This window comes from Mauremys reevesii, linkage group 9 (genome assembly GCF_016161935.1).
Source record: "Mauremys reevesii isolate NIE-2019 linkage group 9, ASM1616193v1, whole genome shotgun sequence".
NCBI lineage: Eukaryota > Metazoa > Chordata > Testudines > Geoemydidae > Mauremys > Mauremys reevesii.
In genome coordinates this window covers 91,186,728-91,210,519 of record NC_052631.1, presented here as the reverse complement: position 1 = coordinate 91,210,519, position 23,792 = coordinate 91,186,728, and the positions used below count along the sequence as shown (strand labels likewise).

Below are 23,792 nucleotides of genomic sequence, written 5' to 3'. Positions count from 1 at the left end.
AACTCCTTCTCAGAGCCTGCATCCCCTCCCCACACACACACACAGCCCCCAAACTCCCTCCCAGAGCCTGCAACCCCAGCCCAGAGCCTGCACCCAGCACCCAAACTCCATCCCAGAGCCTTAGGCAGATGGGGGGCAGAGTGTTGGGGGGGCAGGTTCTGGGCGGCATGAGTGACATTATTGGCCCGCTAGGAGGATTTGAGGACTGGCAGTGGCCCTAAGGTAAATTGTGTTTGAGACCCCTGGTCTAAACTTTGGCCACAGAGTTTTTGTGACTTCTAAGTGAGAATCTGACGCTAAGTCTCATCACATTTGTTTGCACTATGGACCTTTAACGCCAACCACCCGCAACCTAGAAAGTAGAAAAAGACTTCTTATTCCACCTCTCTTCCCAAGACCCTCCTGCCTAACTGAAGTGTCTTCCACTGACTGACATTAGCACGTACAAAGGCAGCAAATTACCGCATGGATATTTTTGAGGTGATCTCTCTACAGACGATACCCTGCAGCAGCTCGCCATTGAGGGGAAGGCATGTTTGTAATATTTAATCCTGTCAGGATTCTGCTAATGCCCATTTCTAGGCTCTGACTACTCGTAGTCGCACCCAGCTGTGTTGACCTACTTCTTATCCACAGGCTGACTATGGGCAAGAGCCAGATGATCTATTTCCTCTGCTATTGTTTTTGTCCACACTACCAGGGATGCCTCTCAGTTCTGAAAATAACTTGTGGGTTTTTTTGTGGGGGGGGGGGGGGTTGGCCTTTGCTCTACACGAGAACATCATACTACCTTAGGCTGTCAGTGTTACACACCTTTGTCTACCTGCTAATTTCTCTGGACAAATTATAAGCAGACACCAAGCAAACGGTATGCCTGGATCTGAGTAGGGATAGCCATTAGACTATCGAGCGAATGTATCCTCGTTTGTGAAAAGAGGAATCTCTTCTGAAATAAAGTATGTAATTAGATTATGTGAAGCATCATCCAGCCCTTGGTTGGAGTAGCTTTGAAATGTACCATAAATAACTTACCCTGGCACAAGAAGCTTAGCAAAAAAAAAAAAGGGTGAGTAACAAGTTTAGACTGTCTCCCCAGCAGACCACCGAGTGACCTTATTCTGGAGATAGTTTGTGAGTACATCTAAAAATGGATGCTGGTTGTGTCTTTGTATCAGATTTGGCTTGTTTACTTACTCTGAGTTTAAGATGCTATTAAAATTTTAAAGACTGCCAGGCATCTGAAGTTTAATCACCGTCAACTTCATTTTCTCATAGAAATACACTTAAACCCAGCATATGTGTCTCTTGTAAGAAGCCAAAACTTTCATTTATTAGACTAGACAAAATCATAAAAGCCATGCCGGGGCTTGCTGTGACGGAGCATTATATAAGGAACTCTAATCCAATCCACTTTACATACTCTAACAGGGACCCAGGGATGACATTTTAGTGCACACTTCAGACTACTCCCTGATATTAACATTATCTTTTAAAAAAAAAAAACCTAGGTGTTAATTGACACTAGGCGTGCTCTGCTGCAGCAGTGCTGTACGTGTTTGCTATGGGGAGGGCGGTTGAGGAGGAGGGTGTTGGCACATCTTAATTTCTGTGTTTAAACCCTCTTTTTCCTTTCTTACTTGCTAGTGCTGGCCTCACATGGAGATAAAGGTATATTGGCAGAAGGACCCTAGTTGTTAATAGTGCATCACTGACTTATATATTATTCTGATTCCAATTTCAACACTCGGGTCTCTACCATAACCCTTTGGCAGATCATTACTGTGACCTCAGTTTACTGAAATTACCTACAGTAGTTCCATAAATTATCTGTTGAAAAGTGCAGCAAAAAGCGAGAAGCATGTGTATAGTCTGAGCACAAGATGCAGCCCCTTTACAAAACCTTAATTTGTTCAGTGTGTTCTGAATGATGCTAGACGCAGAGGGGAAATGTGTTCATACAGAGGCATATTTTTTTCCCTTTAGATTTTTGCCTTACACGTGTGCTTCATAATTTCCCTTCCCTGGTTTATCTTCCAGGCGTCCTGTTGTTGAAGCCGCAACTATGAAACAAGGAAATAAGCTGCCAAGTGTTAATGACATTAAGTGGAGAGTGGATGTGGCTATATCCACAAGGTAAGAAATAAGTCTGCGGGACCAGTGAAGGGTTTTCTAACTCTAAACTTTAATTGCCTTTTAAATTCACTTCTCAATGCTAACATATATCTCACTGTGAAATTTACACGCAGTGTTAAATGGTACTGTATGGAGATAACCTTGAGTAACACACAAATCAGATTATACACAAGGCTACTGTTACATAAAATCAGTCTGTTGGAAATGCTTGCATCATTTGTTAATACAGTTATGCATTTTTATGCCTTCTGTTGTTTGTTTAGATTTCTAAAACATGCATGCTAGAAGCTCCCTTCCCAAGCTCTGTGACACCCTTCCAATATTTTAAAATGTACAATAATAAACTTAATTAGTGCCTTGCCAGCGGCCCATAATTGTAACTCAATCCAGTCCCACTATGTAATTACACCATATAACAGCTAACCACATCCTGTCTCCTCCCCAAATGCCACAAAGGAAGATGAGCTTTGTAGCCTGTGGAGAAGGTGGATAAAGCTGGACTCTGGCAGGCCAAGCATGAAAGTAAAATGAAGCGTCCCTTTTCTTTTGTATCAGAGGAGTTCCATTTCTAGTGCCTCCACTGACTGCAGCTGTGTTTGTATGGTCTAAGGGGAGAGGCAGTCCCTCGGATAACCTGGGCCTTAAAACCCAAGACTGCCACTTTGACTTTCATCTGGAAGCCCACAGGCAACCTGTGCAGCTCTTGGAGCAGCAGTGCTATGAGCTCCAGCATATACTATTAGTAAGCAGGCCGCCACCTTTGGAACTAGCTGAATTTCCTGAATGGTGTCAGAACGTAGCCCTGAGTAGGGTGCATTACAACAGTCTTTATCTCAAAGTGACAAAGGCATGGATAAGTGTAGCATGGTCCACGTTTGAAACTGAAGAGCACATTCCCCTTACCAAGCAGGTGGGGAAAAAATGCTCTTGGACACAGCTACTACCTGCGTCTGCAACAATAGTCTAAACTGCACCCCTGATTTACAGATGATGGCCGCATCACACATTGTAGCTGAGATAACTCCAGCCAGGTCACTTGGCTGCTTCCCCCAACTTTCTAACATTATCTCTGTCTCACCTGGACTGAGCCTCGGTCAGCCAACCGTCCTCGGAACCCCAGTCTCCTTTAGATGTCTGGTTGTCCTTTCAGATTCATTGGTGGGATCAACTGTAATTGAGAACAGTGGAGCTGAATATCATCTACACACTATAGACACAGCAGCTCTTGTCTCCTTACAGGCTAATTTACGCATTGACTAAGAGAGACAGCAGAGGAGAACCTTTGCAGTACCCTCCATGAGAGGGCTCTTGGGTGGAGCCCCTCTTCTGAATAGGAGTGAATCCATTTCAAAATAGTTCTGCCCACTCCTGCTAGGGACCTCACAGCCTTGTGAACAGCCCTTTATGATCAGCCAGGCCAAAGACACATCTTACGCAATCCATGTAGATACATTCTTTGGGCAGAGCCAGGAAGAGAGAGTGACCAGTACTGCTCATGCAGTTTCTGTCCCTCAGACCTGGTCTGAACCCAGATTGATCAGGCTGAAGGTAATATGGAGTCTGCAGACACTGGCGTAGCTGCTTGGTCATCTGTCCCAAAAGAGGCAGATGCAATGCGAGTCAGTACCTGAGATTGTTGGGCTCAAGATAATTTCTTTAGTAGTGGCCCCACCAGTGCATCCCTGAGAAGCTGTCTCCTTACCTTCAATCAGAGAGACACTGGGACACCACCAACAGTGGCCATGGTGTCTCACTGATATCCTTTACCAACCAAGAGGCTCATGGGTCTGGTGCACTGTGGCAACCCAAAATGGGCAATATTGGCCAAAACTCAGCCGAAGAAGACAGAGCATTTGTCTGCTCGAGACACTACCCTGCACCCACAGATGCAGCAAACTATTGGAAGCCAAGCAACTTGCAACTACACCTCTACCTCGATATAACGCTGTCCTCGGGAGCCAAAAAATCTCACCGTGTTGTAGGTGAAACCACATTATATCGAACTTGCTTTGATCCACCTGAGTGTGCAGCCCTGCCCCCACGGAGCACTGCTTTACCGCGTTATATCAGAATTTGTGTTATATCGGGTCGCATTATATCGAGGTAGAGGAGTACAAGCTGTGCTGCCAACTCAGAGCGAGGAGGATGTTAGGGCACTCGCCATTGGCTGAATTGAATTATACAAATCAGATAGGGTAGTTACAAATAAGGAGTAGTGCCCTGAGGTGTGTTCTGAAGCAGTGGGTCTCGACCAGGGATCCAGGGCCACCTGGGGGGCCGCAAGCCGGTTTCAGGGGGTCCCCAAGCAGGGCTGTTAGCCTTGCTGGGGCCCAGGGCAGAAAGCCAAAGCCCCATCGCATGGGGCTGAAGCCTGGGGCCCTGAGCCCTGCCACGCAGGGCTGAAGCCTGAGCAACTTAGCTTCATGGGGGTGGGGGGGCCCTGTTGCATGGGGCACGAGGCAATTGCCCGGCTTGCCACCCCCTAAAACCAGCCCTGGATTTTATATGCAGAAAACCAGTAGTTTTGGACAGGTGGGCCATGGAGTTTTTATAGCATGTTGAGGGGGGGGGCCTCCAAAAAAAAGAAAAGATTGAGAACCCCTGTTCTAAAGAGTTCCACTCAGGTGCCACTGCACTGCAAATTCTTTCTCTAAGATAGAGCAAGGCATGCAGAGAAATAACCTTGGCCTCAGTGCCTGGAGGGCCCCACAATAGCCTCACCAGTCCTTCCAAACAACTCAGGAACAGTATGTCTTCCACTCTCTGTATTCTTCTCCTTTATTTTCCTTTCCAGTCACCCTGCCACTCCCTGCCCCCTCAGGATTTCTTGTTTATCGTCTGGCCATCGCCTCTGCTTAAGAGATGAGGAAGCACAGTGATCCCAGGCTTCCAGCTCTGATGCCTGTCAGTACCTGACCTGGCTTTGGCAACATCCGCTGATGGAAGCAGCACAGGGATGACTCATTTCCCACTCCTCTGGTCACCAAATAAACTCTGGAATAAAATAGCAAGCCACAGGCTTAGCACAGTCTCCAGGAGAGCTTGATTCCCCAGCTGGGGCTGCACTTTAGAGCAAAGGAAGAATGGAAGGGTTTAGGGCACTGTTGCTTAGTGAAGATGGTCTGGGTTCTTTTTTGCTAACAGTATTCGGGCAATTTTCAACCCTAATGCATCTCTGTAGAAATCAGTAGAATTACACCAGGGTTGACTTTGGCTTATTATCTGTAATGATTGCAAGGTTGAATACCTTTCCTTTTAAATATAAAAGCTCCTTCTCCCTTTTTAGTCTGCTACCTCAGTATGAAAGTGAATTTGATAGAGTTCTATTAATTTGTGTTCCTCTGAATTTCCTACTCAGCCAAATGTGAATGCTTGATTGAAATGTTTGGAAATTATTCATGTGAGCTATATGGGACCTCTCTCAGACACCTGAAAGGGTTAACTTATAATGCTATATAATAAAATAGTACACATTTGCAATGCTAATACTAATCATGTAAATAATTTCAGTTCACTGGCCCGTGCATTGCAACCGTCCATTTTAATGCTGCTGAAGCTTTCGGATGGGACAGCTCATCGCTTTGAAGTAAGTCTTGTTATCCTAATAGATAAAGAGAGAGAGAGCCACTTTATAGTCCTTTTAGAAAGTTAAATTGCTATTAAAAATGTTAAAGCCTTCATGGACAATTCATTTTTGTTGGAACTTTTTTTTCCTTTAGTATATTCTGATTTCTGTGCAGCCACACACAGTATATTACAAAACTCCAGCCAAAATGATTTCTTATCTTCTTCTTGGGCATGTTTTGTTGAAACTTTGTTTTCCAAAGAAATATTAATCACTCCAAAGTACTATTGCATAATTTCTGATGATTAACACTTTATAGTTTTATTATTGACTGTAATCTTAAAATAAGACAATGGGTTTTGATGGCTGGGAAGTTACTGAAGCAATTTATGAAATGTATGATGCCCCACTAAGCCTGTTAATTTTGCCACAGAAGATAGTTATCAGGTATCTTTACTCATTTTCTCTTTAATACACATCCTGCTTCTAGAAAGAGAGCAGAAAGCTGTGGTCCCTTTTTTACTTCCAATTAAGCAAGGGCATTCTTTTTGACATTGTACATAATGCCTTCCCAGAAAATGGCATGAACTTGTCTGTACTATTAACCTTTGTAATAGAATGCTGCACTCTATAAATAACATTGTGTTGCATGAGTAGTTCACCTTTTAGTGCTTTTGGCTTCAATTCATACATAAATATCTGGTGGTTATGCACCAGGTATTGGATTAAATGTTTAGCTTCACAACCTTTACTGTGTTTAACGTGAAAAACTGTTTCACAGAAAGATGTAACATAAAGCTGCTTGGAAAGGCCTGACTGTGATTTGCTACACTGTGAAGTCTTTAAGATGCCATATGACAAAGGATGAAATTCACCCCATGCAGAGAGGCCAGCTCAAGGACTACGCTCCACTTAAGCCCTACATTGAGGTGTTAACTGGGACTTAAGTGGTGCTAAACTTTGTGCTAAACTTCTGCACAGGAGTGAATTTCACCCTATGCAAATAAATGAGCACAACTGATGGTTACAAATTGGAAAATCAGTTCCTCCTTCCCTTAACTGCCAGGATTGGGTTCAGGGTTCCATGTTCTTCTTTCCAGAGGGGACATCAGACACCAAAAGGGCAGTCAGCAATGCAGCTCTGCACCTTTGTGAAGGTGGAGCCGTCCTGTCAAAGAGATCTGCTGCTGGGTCTCCCCTAGTGCATGCAGATCACCATGCACAAGCAGCATATCTCATTCTGAATCTTAATCCAGCAGCCACTTATATCTGGGTACTGCAGAACTGGCTGTGAGCAGGATTTCAATACGTGGCCAGAGCCCCCCAAATAGTTGGTACCAGATCTAGGGGTAAATCTGTCTCCTGGTTCAAAGTGCCTTATTCAGGTAGGCAAACGTTCTCCACTTCGGAGTCTCCTTTGTACCCATACATGCACACGCCGTGACCAGCTAGCTCAGCCATGTTTGTGTTTGGACTGGGAAACCAAGATAATTAATCCAAAGGATTGTTCCACAATGAATAGTGCTTTAAAATGATTCTGTTGCACACACACAAAAGTTATATGCCCTTTGGTCTGCTGCCCCTTCTGTCTCAAGCCATGTGTGCTGGCACTGAGTGGTTAAATAAAGAAGGGGGGACTGCAACGTTTTGTGGCACATTGCTTGCCGGTCGTTTAAATGAAAAAAAAACATGATGCTTTTACTACTCAGCTGCATGCGAGAGTCACAGTCAGGTGCTGAATTCCTCTCTCTTCACTGATGGTCCATGCTACGCTTAGCAAACGTGTGATAGGAGATGGGAGACTCGCGTTGTGGAAGGAACTTCTTAGTCTCACAAGGGGCATGGCAGCATTCATAGACCACTGCCCCCATTTGGCTCCTTGCGGTTTGTAGTGATAAAGATAAATCCATTAGATTTGTTTCTTCATGCTGAAAAATGAGTCTCTTCCAAGGGATGTGAGGAAGATGGGTGCAGTTTGTGCATAAACCACGCACATGAGGCATCCCATTTCCATAACCACGTAAGCCTTGTCATGAAGCCTAGCCCCAGCCTCATTCATGATCTGCTTGTCTAGCCTTTGCTTTAAGACCTTGACATTAGTGGACGTATATTATGCATTTGTCCATCTCTTTTTCCAAGTGTAACCATGTCTGAGGGGTTACTGTACATCAGTTACTCCTGTGGTTTTCAACCTGTGGGCCATAGGCCCTTGGGGGTCCACAGACTGTCTAAAAGGGTCTGCATCTCCATTGGACATTTTTTAGGGGTCCGCAAATGAAAAAAGCTTGAAAATCATTGAGTTCTTCTAACTAGGGCATCACTTCGCTAGTGAATGTCATGTGAGAATATAACTGTGAATAGTCAAATTCGCTAACGATGCTAACCAGGACTTTGAGACAAGGATAAGTCATCTCTGTCATATCAGCTAGCCGTGGTTAAACCCTACCCAGATCAAGATTTAAACATGATGGGGCTGACATGATGCTGAATATATAATCCTCCTTCTGTACACCAACTGCAAAATCATGGTCTGCATCTTATTAGCTAATTGGTCTCTTCAGAGCAGTGTTCTAATACAATGCCATTTTGTAGCGAAGACAAAGTGTAAGGAGTGTATTATCCGTACCACCTAATATACCTCTGTAGTTAAGTTGATCAGGGACTCAAGGCCCCTTTGTTTTGGCCAGACCACATGCCCTTTTGAAGATCCATTGGGGCCTGCAGAAATGTGCATAGGCTGCAAGGATCCTTATTTGGAGCATGGAAGCATCTGGGTAAGCCATGCTAGTACATTTCAGCCAGGATAAGTAGTCACTTCTGCAGCTTATCTCTAATCCAGCCCATGGATCTGATGAGCGGATTTTACCCCTGGTGGTTAGGATGCTAACTAGCAGGGAACAAAGAAACCTCAGGTTGGAAGATAACTTGAAGGAGAAACTGGTTCTCGCATATTTTATTGTATTTTGTCAATCAACACAAACATCCTGTTAAGTGACTGGGTTCATAAAACTTTGTTTAACCTTCTTCTTCACCTCCAGGAGGAGGAGGGGGGAATAGGAATACAGCCAGCGTGCTGTTTTTAATGTTATCTGAATGTGCTTTTTGCATAAAATCATGCGGCCACATTTTTTCATAACTGCCTTAATAGTACACCATTGTAATGTAATTGCATTATTATACCTAAGGCATTATCTGCCATAACTACTTTCCAATTTTCAGAACATGAATAGACTCAGAGTTTTTTTAACTCTAATACTTATCCAAACAGTCTGAAAGTTCAAAAAGTTCTGGCTGTGACTGAACAGTAAAATGTAAATTATTTAAAAAAAAAAAAACCCACAACCTTGGTTTTAAATGTTTGCTGTTCTTAAGTCACTATCTTGCTTCTAAAAATAAAAAAGTTGCCTCATTTGTGTATTCGAGCAGACTGGAGGCCAGTGTCAGTTTTTTATGGTTGTTAAAAAAGGGGTGTGAATGCCTTAAAATCCCAGCGTGTATGAACTTATTGAAATTTTTAAAAGTGAGATGTAAGTTATTCTTCTAATTGTCACACCAGCATAAAAAGTAGTCTGGAAACTGGTTACCAAAAATCTCTTGCATAGAGTTTCCACATTGCTGATGGCACTCTAATAGCTGGTGGTCTGTATGTTTACTACATATGTATCAAATTTGTATAGATGCAACAAAAAATGTAATGGTGTAAGTCTGAATTTCCACAAGTGGCTTTAGTTGAGACCAGGAAAGATTACTGTAATATTGTTTTTGGTTTGTGGTCTTTTGGGGGTCAGGGAAGAATATGTGTGTTAAATGTTTTGAGATTGGATGAGCTGCTTTGAAGTCTCTGCCATCACTGCAAAGATAATCTTTTTCGGTAGTATTTCTTCTTTCATCGTTGGATTCTTTGGGTCTAAAACAAGTGTAACATGATATCTGTTGTCCGCAACTAGGGTCAACATTCGTGTACACTAGGAATGTTTCATTGGTCAACTAAGCTATTCTGAAGGATCTTCTTTCACTAGAAGGTCTCCATTCTGTAGGCTTGTGTTGGATGGTGTTCCTGTACTGTAGGGCTACCTCCATACAGTCCAGTGTGTTGATGTTCGGAAGTATATGGTCTTCAAAGTGCTTAAGTAAAATTCTCTTGCAGTCCTGGGCAGCATTGTGCACCTTTCATGGACTGCCCTCACTTCTTCATAGGTTTCATTATGCATTTCAGTTGTATGAAGTGTAGGCTTCTCACTCACTGCAGCGAAGCATTTCTCCTTCATCTGGTTCTGACACTTCTCTATTGGTTAAGATGTCCTAGACATAGTAGTCTGTGTACTCTCATCATGTTTGTCATGTGCTGATGGCATTTGGATGGGAGTAGGTTGAGTGGGTGGGCAATTCTCTTTAGGCAGAGGGTACTATAGTGCTTCCTGTTGCTATGATCCTGAATGCTGGCCTGTGCCGAGGGGTTCCTCTTCTTTCACACTTACCTTAGACAATCACAGCTGTCTTCATGTTCCTGTGATTTTGCTGTGAAGATCCCACTGCATCAGTTTTCCCTTCTCACAGTTTATAAGTCCATCCCCACACCTGCTTTCCAGGTACGTTCCTCTGACCAAAGTTGTAATACTTAGCCCTTGCAGAGTCCTTTTTTGGCTTGGACCTGGAAGTGGGGTTCTGGTCCCTGACTAGGGCTCCTAGACACTGTGCTAATACAAATAATATCCATTTAGGAGATGAAAGGAGGTACAGAGAACATGGGTTCACACAGCAACCCATGGCAGAGCTGGGACTGGAACACGTCTCCCTGACTTCCAGTCCTATGCATTAGCCACTGACCCCACACTTTCTTCCTATTAATGGGGAGTAAGAGTAGTCCTAAGAAGAGGTCCCAGGCTTGGATGTGTTGATTTTTCTAAGCTACTGATAATGTTTATATTGACATGTGCAGAAGCTGCTTTTGCCACTAGTTTTGAATAAAAAATAGCACAAGTTCCAGTCCTAATCAAGCCATTATGAACACTCAGCATTCTTTATACATAGAAAAATACTGTTTTGGAAATGCTCCCCTAGGCTGATACTTTCTGTACCCTGGTCTTGGGACGTCACAAGGGAATGGTTTACCCAGCCTGGATTGTGTTCTCTTGCAGCAAGAGCCCAAACTTTCAGCCCTGCTTTCAGTTTGTGGGTTTTTCCAACTTTTTCTGTGCAGTCGTAAAGTTACAGAAGAGAATCTAGTGCAGGGATGGACAAACTAGGGGCCGGATTCGGCCCGCCAGCCATTTTAATCCCGCCCTTGAGCTCCAACTGGAGAGCGTGGTGTGAGGCTTGCCCCGCTCCAGCTGGGGAGCAGAGTTGGGGGCTGTTCCACGTGGCTCCTGGAAGCAGCAGCATGGCCCCGCTCCGGCTCCTACACGTAGGGGCAGCCAGGGGGCTTTGCTGTGCATGCTGCCCCTGCCCCAAACGCCATTCCCGCAGCTCCCATTGGCCCATACCCCCAGCCGGAGCCTGCACCCCTTCCCACACCCCAGCCCCCAGAATTGATCTCCTCCCGCCCTCCAAACCCCCCAGCCGGAGCCCACTCCCCCACCCCAGCCTGGATCCCCCTCCCGCACCCTGAACTCCTCATTTCTGACCCCACCCCGGAGCCCGCACCCCCAACTAGAGCCCTCCACCCCCTCCTGCACTCCCCCCCCCAATTTTGTGAGCATTCATGGCCCGCTATACAATTTCTATTCCCAGATGTGGCCCTTGGGCCAAAAAGTTGCCCACTCCTGGTCTAGTGGGCACTTAAAACCAGCGCAGCTAGGAACCATCAAAGCTTCCTCGCCTCGAAGAGCCACAAAGTCATCTTACAATCTTCAGAGGTGCAACAAACTGCTTCGTGCATCTGTAGTAGATATAGTGCAAAGTACCATGTCACTTTCTAAACCAAGTAGGCCATTTTGTGTGGCCTACTTGGCCTCCCCATCTTTGCCCTCTTCCCAGTCCTTCAAAAGACCCACTTTGCAGCAGCCCTCCCTGTGGAGCCACTCCTCCCTATTTCTTGTCAGAATGTCACAACTCTCCCAGTTCCTAGAGACTGAGCACTCCCATCACCTGCCAGCCATGGGATGCCCAAGGGGTGAACTCTGATCCTCAATGTGTTATCTAGCCTCCAGCTCACATGTCCTTTAAAATTATACTGTCATTTGCAAAATGCTGATGCCAGCCTTATGCAGCACCTATTGCACTTCATGCTTTGGCAAATGGATCTTATTGTAATTTTAGTTTTTCCTTTTGTTCAGTGGGTGTTTTCTGGAAGTTTGTTCTCCTGTTAGTCATTGTTAACCGTGCATTCCTTGATGTTATCTATTCCTCAGCTTTGCCAAAAGCACCTTAACCAGACACAGAACTTCCACTTTCTGCAGCAAAACTCCCATTATTTGCCTGGAAAAAAACATAATTCACTTGCTATTTTTCCTCTTCTGTGATAATTTTAACAATATCTGATGCTGCTTTTAACAGGAGAGCTGTGAGAAGCTACAGCAATCAACCACACACCCCAGAAAATCAGTCCATAGACTTCTTTCCCTTCCCTCTCCTGCTTTGTCTTATTCCTTTCCTGTATCCTTTCTTTTTAAACCCTGTTTTTCGCTCTTCTGGCTGCGTGGCCTCCTCAGGGAAATCAGATGCTTCAGCTTTTCCAGTGGAAATGCCTAACTGGGAATAGTTGCATTCACCCCTGTATTCCCAGGCTGATTCCCTGCACAGAAGTAAGGTAGTGATTATTTTTTTTAATAGTCACACCATTGACTTAGCCAACACACATTCAGCTGTTAAGTCTAAAGATGACTGTGAAGTTACAAAAGGATCTCACAAAACTAGGTGTCTGGGCAAGAAAATGTCAGATGAAATTTAATATTGATAAATGCAAAGTAATACACATTGGAAAACGTAATCCCAACTATACATACAAAATTATGGAATCTAAATTTGCTTGTTACCACTCAAGAAAGAAGCCATGGAGTCTTCGTGGTTAGTTCTCTGAAAAGATCTGTTCAGTGTGCTGCAGCAGCAGTCAAAAAAGCTAACTGAATGTTAGGAACCATTAGGAAAGAGAGAGATAATACAACAGAAAATATCATAATGCCTCTATATAAATCCCTGGAGTGCCCACATCTTGAATACTGCGTGCAGTTCTGGTCGTCCCATCTCAAAAAAGATTTATTAGAATTTGAAAAGGTGCAGAGAAGGGCAACAAAAATGATTAGGGGTATGGGAACAGCTTCCATATGAGGAGAGATTAAAAAGACGGACTGTTCAGCTTGGAAAAGAGACGACTAAGTGGGGTTGATAGAGATCTATAAAATCATGACTGGTGTGGAGAAAGTGAATAGGAAAGTGTTATTTACCCCTTCACGTAACACATGAACCAGGCATCACCCAATGAAATTAATAGGCTGCAGGTATTTCTTCACACAACATACAAACTGTGAAACCTGTTGCCAGGGGATGTTGTGAAGGCCAAAAGTATAACTGGATTCAAAAAATAATTAGATAAGTTCATGGAGGTTAGGTCCATCAATGGTTATTAGCCAAGATGGTCAGGGATGCAATCCCATGCTCTTGGCGTCCCTAAACCTCTGACTGCTACAAGCTGGGACTCAACCATAGGGGATGGATCACTCGATAAATCGCCTTGTTCTGTTCAGTCCCTCTGAAGCATCTGGCGCTGGCCACTCGGAAGACAGATATTGAGCTAGATGGACCACTGGTCTGACTCAACTGTGGTCATTCTTATGTTATTACCTAGCATTTTGTTAGCCTCTGATCTTTTGCTTAAAATCTATAAAACTCTTGTCTGAACCTATATGGGCCTGATGTTCTAGAATGTTTTCTGTCTGTATGGGTGTATTAGCCAGATGAGTCACAGTTCTAACAAATCGTATGTTTCAGGTGCCAGTTGTAAAGTTCCAAGAATTAAGGTACAACGTTGCCCTGATATTGAAGGAAATGAATGATCTGGAGAAAAGAAGCATTCTGAAAATCCAGGACTGAACACTTCCAAACTGCAAATTAATAGAACCAGTTGGAAAACCTGCAAGAGAATTGTGAAATGCAAAATAAAGATCTAGCACCATTTTGCATGTATCAGTATTGTAACATAACATTTCTAACATCTGCTGTAAATATTTTTCAATTAAAGTGTTAAAAGCCTCTGCTGTTTTCTCAAACTTATTTTTGCCTAAGAAATACATTTATGAACATGGTATAATCCACTGTTTGTGAGCGCTTCTGTATGATTCATCAAAACATTTTTAAAATAACTGTCCTAATAGATATAAGAACCATTGCTTCATGATAATGATTCATCTCTAATTATTTTAGAAAGCTTGCTACCGAAAGCCCTGTCACTATGTAACATAAGAAAAACTTTGCAATGCTTGAAATTGAAAAAAACCTCACTGTAAACAGCACGACAAATATGTGAAATTGAGCAAGTCTCGTAAGTCAGATTGCTGTCTGTGTTCTCAAAATATGTGCGTTCTCCGTAAGTGAGGGAGGTGCAGTGGCAGTATAAAAAGGTACTTTAAAGAAAATTGGGAGCCTGTGGAGCATGAAAGAAGAAATCCAGTGCAACCAGCTAGAGCTGTGCAAACAACATGGGGGTGGAACTTGGGCCTGTAAGAACCCCTCACCAGGCTGTCATGGGTGGGCAGTGTTCCATGTAGCATGCTGCTCTGGTTACCTGATGGACTTCCAAGCAGAAATCCAAAGCTGCTCATTGCCCATTGTTCCCTACTCCTCTTGAACAGAAAGGTAGTGCACTGGCGCTTGAGTTCCTGATTCAGGAAAGCGCTTAAGTCATCCCTTTTGAGAAAAGCACGTAAGCACCTACTTAACTTCAAGCCTGTGTTTGTCCCATTGGCTTCGATGGGACAGCAAGCATGAGTTTAAGGGCTTTGCTGAGTAGGGATGCACGTGTTCCTGAATCCAGGCTTGAGTGAGTTTTGCTGCCAGGGGAGATGTGGAGGCTGGGTAATAGCATGAAGACAACACAGTGCATAGGCTTTAGAACCATGGGATTTACCTGTCAAAAGTATTTTACATAGCATGTATTGTAGTTTTTAAGCACTGGCTTTAATTAGCTACCTGCCGATCTTCTGGCTCAGTAGCACTGACTATTCCTTTGGCGCCCCTGTGTCTGGTGTGGTTGCAAAACTCTCCCTTGTCCCCTCACGCGCACACAAACACAGATACATGAAATTAAATGCTTGGTGTTTCAAAAAAGCCTTTTTCCCTCCCCCATGTTCTTGTGTGGGTGAGGACAAGTGGGTTCTTGGTTTTTTCAGAACCACAATAGGCATAAAAATACACTGACATGATGTTGCACGGACTTCAGACTGTAGCATTATTTCAGACTGCGTGACTTCCTGCTGAAACGAATCAAAATATCTGAAGATTGCAAGATCACATCTTGTTGCCAAAAGCCAGACTTGGCGCCGTATCCAAATGTTCTATTTTCCTCCTGAAAGTCCAATGCAAATAAGAGCTAAAGGTCAAACGGCAGCATGCAGTGGATGGATGGGTGGGAATGCACAGTCCTTTGAGAACGATCATGTTTTAGTAGGATGTGTAATTGCTTCCATATCATGTTTGTGACAACTATAGTTGTCATTGTCAATTTACCACATTGTTGTGAGCCCTCTTTACAAAATGGCCATTATTCTGTATTCCTGTTGCTCAGTGCCAAAGGATTCTAACATAACCAATATCTCTAGATGTCAAGTATTCCAGATCCTAGCAAGTGTCCCCCTCCTAGCCAGCCACTAGGACAGCTGTGAGCAGAATCCATAGCTCTGTGCTCTGGATCTCTGGGGTGTGTTTAGCTTCTAGAGCATCAGCTGGCTGCAGGACTGGTTCCTCCCTAGGTCTCTCTCACACATTTCCTGGGTGCTGACTCTCATCTGTTACTACTTCAAGATAATGGGGCTCCTCAGTCCACCTGCTGTAGGTCCCAGGGGCCAGTACTGACTTCCAAGCTACCCCAGTTACTTTAAAGACACCCCCTCCCAGAACTCAGCCCCAAAAGGTGTGAAGTTTCTGGTTTCCAGTTTAACTCTCTCAGAGCCGTGCAGCAGTTATGCAGCATTCAACATACAGAGAGAGACTTTACTCAGTCTTGCACCTTTGTGCTCCTCTGTACTTAATCAGGTAAAACAGGAGAGTACAGATCATACAAAACAATAAACATCTGAAACTACAATGTCCCTCACTTTCTAGCTTATCCTTCCCTTGTAAGCCCTTGAGGAATTATCTGGGTCCAGGAAGCCAGGCAGAGAGGGTGTCCTCTCCTCATGCAGGCTGTTGCATGCTAGCTGGTATCTCCTTCGGGGGGAGCCCCTTACCCAGTTCCTGTGACCTTGTTGTCTCTTGCCCGACACTTCCTCCTCCTGTCTCACTTCCCTTGTTCCTGTGATTTCTACCCCTTCTGGGCACCTTCTTTTGTTTTACTCCCAGTTAACTTTCCACAGCTCCTATCGTCAGAGGAATCAGCTAAACTGTTTTTTCAAAGAATGCAGCTGTATTTTTGTTTTGTTTTTTAGCATAACCTTTGTGAGGTCTAAGTATTGTTTTTAACCTTAATTATTTCCCATTTCCCCTATCTAGTGTGTACCTGCTACTGCGCCTGTCAGCAGTGGTGGATCCATGTACCTAAAGGCACACGATAAAAGTTTTTCAGAACACACCTTCACAGTATAAATCAGAATTCATAAGTTGTACAGCTAGAGCCCTAATCATCATATCAATGACCTCTCTAATCCTCTCTCATTGGAAAAATGGATTTGAAGCCTTTAGCATTTTCTGTGGTATAAGATGTACAGTTGCTGCTTAAAAATAGTCTTGTGCCTCTGAACCCCTAGAAATCTCAGGTATGTGCAATATAACAAGATTTCCCTTCCCTTGTGCAAGGTCTAGGAACTGGGTTGAGGTTCTGAGTGAATGAACAGAGATACCTGATAGGGAGCAGTATGTCTCAAGCATTTCCACCATAATTAACGTTAATAATACTTACCTTTCATCTGAGGATCTCAAAGTGCTTTGCAAACAAGCCAACATCATGTCCCTAAGGCACGGTGTGTTTATTGGCCCATTTATCAAACGGGTCAATTGTCATAGATGGATCTTGACTTGTGCAAAGTCATAAGCAAATTAGGGGTGGAGCTGGCAACAGAATAGCAGAGTCCTGAATCCTAGTCCTCTAATACCAGTGGGCATGCGGCTAAGTTCTATCAGTTTCCTTTTGTGCTAGATTCTAGCATATCAGTCCATCACAGTCCCTATAGAACAATTATCTTGCCAACTAGCTAGTGAGGCAAGTCCAATCTCCTCCACCTGCCTTGGCAGGTCTTTGGTGCTTCTGGAGAACAATGGCTCAGTACAGGGAATATATATTTTAGGAGGAGTTTTCTTTGAGGAGAGACAGTCCAAATCCCAAGGCAGAGAGTTGTCTGAGTCCACAAAAAATATCCTCCACGTCTATGAAATCTGAATACCTGTTTGTACTGTAAGTTGCCAAACAAATCAGTGGGTTATGATTTTGAGCAGGTAAGAATCCAGCCTTCCACCCACCTACTATCCTTTGTCCATTAAGATCCAGCCCTTCTGACTCCTGACAGACACATCTTATCAGTGACTCATAAAAGGCCTGATCTATAACCTGTTGGAGTCAATGGGAGTCTCTCCATTGACTCCCACTGGCTTTGGATCAGGCCTAGATAGAAAAAAAAGGAGTTACAGACTGAAATATGGAAAGGCTATAAGTGAACAACCTTGACCCCTGTGGCGCAAGGTGCCCCATAGGTTACAGTAAATTAGTGTCTCCTTTTTGGTTCCACTGATTTAAGATTTTCCTAACTGATTATTGGAATTACTTTATTACATCTTGATCCAAAACATGGGTTCCTACAATCCCTTGTTTTAATTTTTCCCTCTGAATATTAGCCATAAGTGTCTTCTACACTGAAAATCTAAAAACTGAGCTTTCATTAATGAATTATTTTTCAATGTCCCTCGTGTTTGTAAATGACTGTCAGTACAGAATATTGTTCTGCCATTATTTGAACCATTTTAAATAGGACAGTGGGGCAGTCTCTCTACTGGTCAACATCAAGATTTGAAGTATCTTGATACTTCTTTCCATAGTAGACTTCCTTATGGTATCAGTGGTTTCTCTTGTAACTGCAGCCGTCTATGCCCCAATCCAAAGATTAGCTCTAATTCAGGGCTGCCTCTGCTCCTGTGGACTTCCCATACTTCTCATGTGTAGTGTAAACCTATAGTTTACTCATCATTTGTGGATGAGAAGCTTTTCCTCTTTCCCATATAAACTATGCTGAGATAGTTACCTTCAGACTTACTCTGTTGTACCTCACAAGTTTTGTGGGCTTCATGCGATGGTCTGTTTTACCCATAGGCCACCAAGAACCATGAAAATCTTTTGGATACGTATACATGTTAAGCTTGATTCTGATTTCACTCCCATGTTCAACAGAGCTGGAAATTATATGACTAGCCTCTTTCTGCAATCACTGGGTCCAGTGCCCTGAAATACACTCAACTCTACACTCCACAAGTCTAACTTGCCATAAGCCAATGTCATCTTAAGCAGGGGTTTGTTGTAAGCAAAAATATAATTTGCACATGTTGAAAAAATTAGGGATTTTCCATCTTCTGTGCAACAAATGGAATTTGATAAAGCTGATGCAAAAAATTGACAGAACAATTTTCTGCTGGCAAATGCAGTTTCATTTAATCAAAACATTTCATGGGACCTTATCACTTTTAATGGAAGAAAGTCAAAACAATTTTCCCTTTTCATTTTGATAACGTCAAAATGTTTTGTTTCAACTTTATTTTGCTATATTACTTTTAAAGTATTCATGTAATTGCTATTTTATATTAATGTTTTGATATCTAAACAAAACACTGATGTATCTGAATTGAAATTATTTGGAATTTCCATTTCATGGGAAATTTCAAAAATCTTACTTCATTCCATTTTGGAATGAAATCAGATTTTGAAATGTTGGGCTTTCCCATGGAACAGATGTTCTGTTTTCTGTCCAGCTCTCGGTTTGATTATCACAATACCATGTGAGTGCCTCTCTTTCTGTATCACCTCGTTCAAAGTGGAATTGAATGCAATGCTCATTTTGCTAGTCCCAAGGCCTTGTCAAGCTGATCACTAGTCAGTCATCAATTACGAAGATATGAGCCTTGCATGGAAAGGGTGCTGCTTCTTACTCGTTACACTGTGTTCATGGATCAGTAGGTAACAAGGATTTTCACAGATTTCATTTGCCGTTTTCCCTGAAAAAACAAATCCAAGTTCTCTCATTGTCCTCTATCTGCTGGTCCCTAGAATCTACTTAAACTGTTTTTCACAATTGCCTTTACTTCTTTATGTTGATTTTAGTTGTAATAAATTTCTAACAATGAAACATGTAATATTTACATAATTTTCCACCAGTGCCTTTCTTCTCAATGAGAGCATATCCGAATGGAAATCTGACTTGATAATTTTCACTATGAATAATCTTCATCATATATAATAGCACCGTGGAACTCAAAGCATAGGTAGTATTTTACAGATGGGGGAAACTGAGGCATGGGGAGTTAAAGGGAATTACCCAAGCTCACACAGAGTCACAACGGCAGATAAAGTAATAGAACCAACATTTCCTGGCTCTATGTCCTCCATCTGGAGGAGTCCATGCTGCTTCCCATCATATAAGGTCAGATCTACAGTCATGATTCTTATTCCCCTCCCTTTAAAAAAAATGCATTGGCTGAACTCTGAGTCAGCAGTCAAAAAATATCCATGCCTATTGGTTATTATGGAGAAAGTGCATAGACTAAAAAAAGCCATTGTGGTTACATAATTGCTAGGTGACGTTCATATCCATCTCTCTAACACTGTGGATGAAATCCTGACCCCCTTGAAGTCAGTGGGAGTTTTGCCATTGACTTCAGTGGGACAGAATTTCACTGTCCTCAACCTCTGGAATACAGGAAAAACACGATAGGAGTGTTTATATTACGTTCCTGTTCTCAATTATCATAATAGAGTATAAACCTAAGAGAAAGTTCAAGAATGAAGTCATCGTGTTCATAGCTTTCATCGTGTTTATTATACCAGTCATTCACAGTGTTCGTAGCTTTCATTGTGTTTATTATACCAGTCATTAACTGCTTGAGAAAGACCAGTTCTGTACTCCCTGGCTTTAAAAAGCAGAAACTCTACTTTTGTCTTAGTAGAAAAATCATACAAGGGAGATTTGTGTTTTTCAGAGTGAGTCACCTGCTAGCTTCAACTTTTTCTGTTTAAGTGTAGGATAAATCAGTTTCTTAATCTGATGAGCAATGCAAGTAGGCAGTGGTTCCTTTCTCTTCTGCTTCCTAACCAGAATGCACCTCGTGACCTCCTGCTGCTCTGAATCTATGTCTGAATGCCAATCTCCAAATCGTGCTTTCAGGGTCTGTTATACAGAAAACATTGCAATCTAGCTTAGAGTGTCAGCTTGATTTGTAGAGGTGCACTTTGCTAACGTGGGCTTTGTTGGACTGTCCAGGGAGCCGCTCAGGACCAAATATTTGTAGTTCTGTGACATTTTCACCATTAAAATACTTGAAAGTATAGAATGTAAGGCTATCTCCCTATCTCATTTCATCATCCCCAGGCCCCACATTAGCAGGTACCAAATTATGGCTGTCAATATGCACAGGCACAGCAAACCTGGAGCTGGCACAAGGATTACTGGGTGGAATTTAGGTGGTGGGAGTTTTCCCCCAGAACTCCCATGGATTCAGCTCCATAGGCCTTCCATGACGGGGAACTGTTTCCTGGGTTGGAGTCAAGGTCTGCACTCTGAATGCTTATGAGCATGCAGCTCCCACCATTGCAGTGGCCCCTTTGCAAAGCTGCCCTCTCTTTTTCAAATTTTCCAGTCCATGTTCCTGCTAGAGGAGGATTGTTCACAAAGATACATTTTGCAGTGTTTTGTCAGGCTAGTTTGAAAGTGGCTGGACTTCCAACACTTCCCTTGGGAGTCTTTCCCACATCCTTCAGAGCTCTCACTGTTATGAAATTTTCCCTTCCCTAGTTTCATCCCCTTAGGCCTAATTTGTACCCTCTTTCTACCACTACCTTCTATCTCTTTGGTGTTTACTATATGTTAACTGTTAGCATGTCCCACTGCCCATGCGTCATTATTACAGCACTGTTAGTTACTGGTTAGGTCACTCTCCTTCACAGAACAGACTTTGACTCATAGGACAATGGTTATGAAAATCACGAAGATATAAAAGCCACTGCAATGAAAAGAAAATGTTGCTGTCCCTAGTTCTAAAAGAAAAAAACAACAGATGTTTTCCTTATACCTTCATAGTCTTTAAGGCCAGAAGGGACATCTTGATCATCTAATCTGACCTCCTGCATACTGCGGGCCACAGAACCTCACCCATCCACTCCTGCAATAGGTCCAACACCTGTGGCTTAGTTACTAAAGTCCTCAAATCTTGATTTAAAGATTTCAAGTTATATAGAATCCACCATTTACAGTAGTTCAAATCATTAAGTGTCTCGTGCCCCATGCTGCAGAGGAAGGTGATACCCCTCCAGAGTCTCTGCCAATCTGACTTGGGGAAAAATTCCTTCCCAACTCCAAACATGGCAATCAGTTAGACCCTGAGCTTGTGGGCAAGACCCATCAGCCAGACCCCTGGAAAGAATTCTCTATAGTAAGTTAGAGACCTTCCCAGCTAGTATCCAGTCTCTGGCCACTGGAGATATTTGCTAATAGCAGATGAAGATGGGCCATTTGCCATAGTAGGTAACCTCATACCATCCCCTCCACAAACTTAGTGGTAAGCTCAGTCTTGAAACAAGCTAGGTTCCCCCACCACAAATTCCCTTTGGCGGGCTCTTCCAGAACATCACTCCATCCTCTCATGGTCAGAAATCCTTGTCTAGTTTAAAGCCTAAACTCATTGATGGTCAGTGTATATCCACTTGTTCTAGTATCAACATTGGCCCTTCACTTAAATAACTCCTCTCCCTCCCTGCTGTTTATCCCCCTATGTATTTGTAGAGAGCAATCATATCTCCCCTGCTTTTTATGAACGTTAACATTTTATTAACAAAATAGTGTACATTTTTTGGAGAGAACTCCAAATACAAATAAGATGTGTACGTTTCATCAGCCATCTTGTTTTTTGGGGGGGGGGTTGGGAGGTAAGTATAAAACATGATCACAGCATATGCACTAATTACCTGTTTTTATTCATCTTTGCCTAATTTAAAATACTGTAATTAATAGGTAAGTACTTTGGTTTTCATGCCTTTTTTGAACTATTTGCTGAGGGGCTGTGCTGTACTTTTGAGCTATTACCTGACTTTCCAAGTACAGAATTATTGAAACCAGTTATTCAATTAATCAGTTTCTTTTAAAGAATTTTACCTGACAACATGCTTTGATTCTGAAGGTTTTCTAAGGAGATGCTGTATGGTTTAATAGAGAGGGTGCTGGATTGGGACTTAGGAGAGCAGAGGTCAGAACATCAGAACAGTGGTGGAGGGGAAGGATAACTCAGTGGTTTGAAGATTGGCCTCCTAAACCCAGGGTTGTGAGTTCAATCCTTGAGTGGGCCATTTGGGGATTAGTCCTGCTTTGAGCAGGGGGTTGGACTAGATGATCTCCTGAGGTCCCTAATAATCTATGATTCTATGATCAGCTGGCATACATTGTCATAGCTCCTTCAATGTTGAAGACAGATGAGGATCCACCCCCAAGGTTCTATTACTAGCCTGCTATGCAACCTTGTACAAATCACTTTACCTTTACTTCCCCTCCCATCTTGTGTCTTGTCTTTTTAGACTGTAAGCTCATCGGGCAGGGACTGTCATTTGCTAGCTGTCTGTATAGTGCCAAGCACAAGTGGGGCCCCAAACAAGGTTGAGATTTATAGGTGCTACTGTAAGAATACTGGAAGGGGACTGGATTCTCTGACTCCTACTCCTGACCATCTGCGGTGAGGGAGGGGGGCTATCTGCAGAAGTACAAGGCTGTATCCTTGCTATAGCAATCCCGAGAGAGACAACATGTCTCTTGTGCTGAATGGAGATATTGTGACAATGGCTTGTATTTTTACACGTGGTTTTGAAAATTCACATATGTAGATCAGTTTCTAAAAATGTGCAATCTAAAGCTCTACCTCCATGAACAATTACAAACAAACAAAAAACCTGCAATCGAGTACATTCATTTTGAAGCAAATGCATATAAACATTAATTATGTGGTTGTACAGTTGATTTTTTTAAAATGTCTTCCAGTATCCTTTGGGGTGGATTTATCCTAAAGATCCCTCTAGGCCAATCAATGGGTATTACTGAAAATTACAGTAAAGAGATCAACATAGCTAACCTTATATAAGATGAGTTTTTTGTAATAGCAACCTATACCTAAATTTCATTAATCTAAAAACTGGTGCGCGCACACACACACACACACACAATGAGATATTATATGACTGAACAAGACAAAGTAGACAAGAGATTTTGCTACTTATCATCTAATGTTCTGGTTAGTCTAAGTGTGGTGAAATGTAAATATCTTCTAGAGTTCCTTAAAAGGGGTGTGGATTTGTTTATAAAGAATTTTTACTATAAACTGTACAATTAAACTTTGTATAACTCCATTGCTGTGTTGGGGTGGGGACTTGATTCCTTTGTTTTGCAATGATTCTGGTCTTTGGAATTGTATCTTTAACCGATGTTTTATTTATACTGTAGTAATCAAACCTCCATGGCTGCAGAGTACCTTTCAGCGCTAAGCGTTTTGAATACATTAAGGAATGAGTCTTCTCACCACCCCTAGGTAGTGAGTAAGGTCCGGAGTTATGCAACTGTGGTTTTAAATGTGAGGATCAGTGGACCACGTTGTACAAACAGGGTTGGGGAGGGGATTGTTGTTTTCTTCCTACCCTTTTATTTGGGTAAAATAAATACAAGAACCGAGACAAACCCATTTGCATTCCCGCGGAGGAGGATTTGTCCAGGTT

General features: G+C 42.7%; 1 protein-coding gene across 1 annotated transcript in view; it reads left to right on the top strand.

Moving 5' to 3' along the window:
- LOC120372484 (COMM domain-containing protein 5-like) overlaps nt 1-13,885 on the top strand; it is a 33,978-nt gene extending 20,093 nt beyond the window's left edge. Inside the window, exons 5-7 of the mRNA XM_039489642.1 lie at nt 2,038-2,133; nt 5,644-5,719; nt 13,625-13,885. Of these exons, the coding sequence (XP_039345576.1) occupies nt 2,038-2,133; nt 5,644-5,719; nt 13,625-13,726 (274 nt within the window). The 3' untranslated portion in view covers nt 13,727-13,885. The remainder of the gene's footprint in view (nt 1-2,037; nt 2,134-5,643; nt 5,720-13,624) is intronic.
- Nucleotides 13,886-23,792: the final 9,907 nt, after the last annotated feature.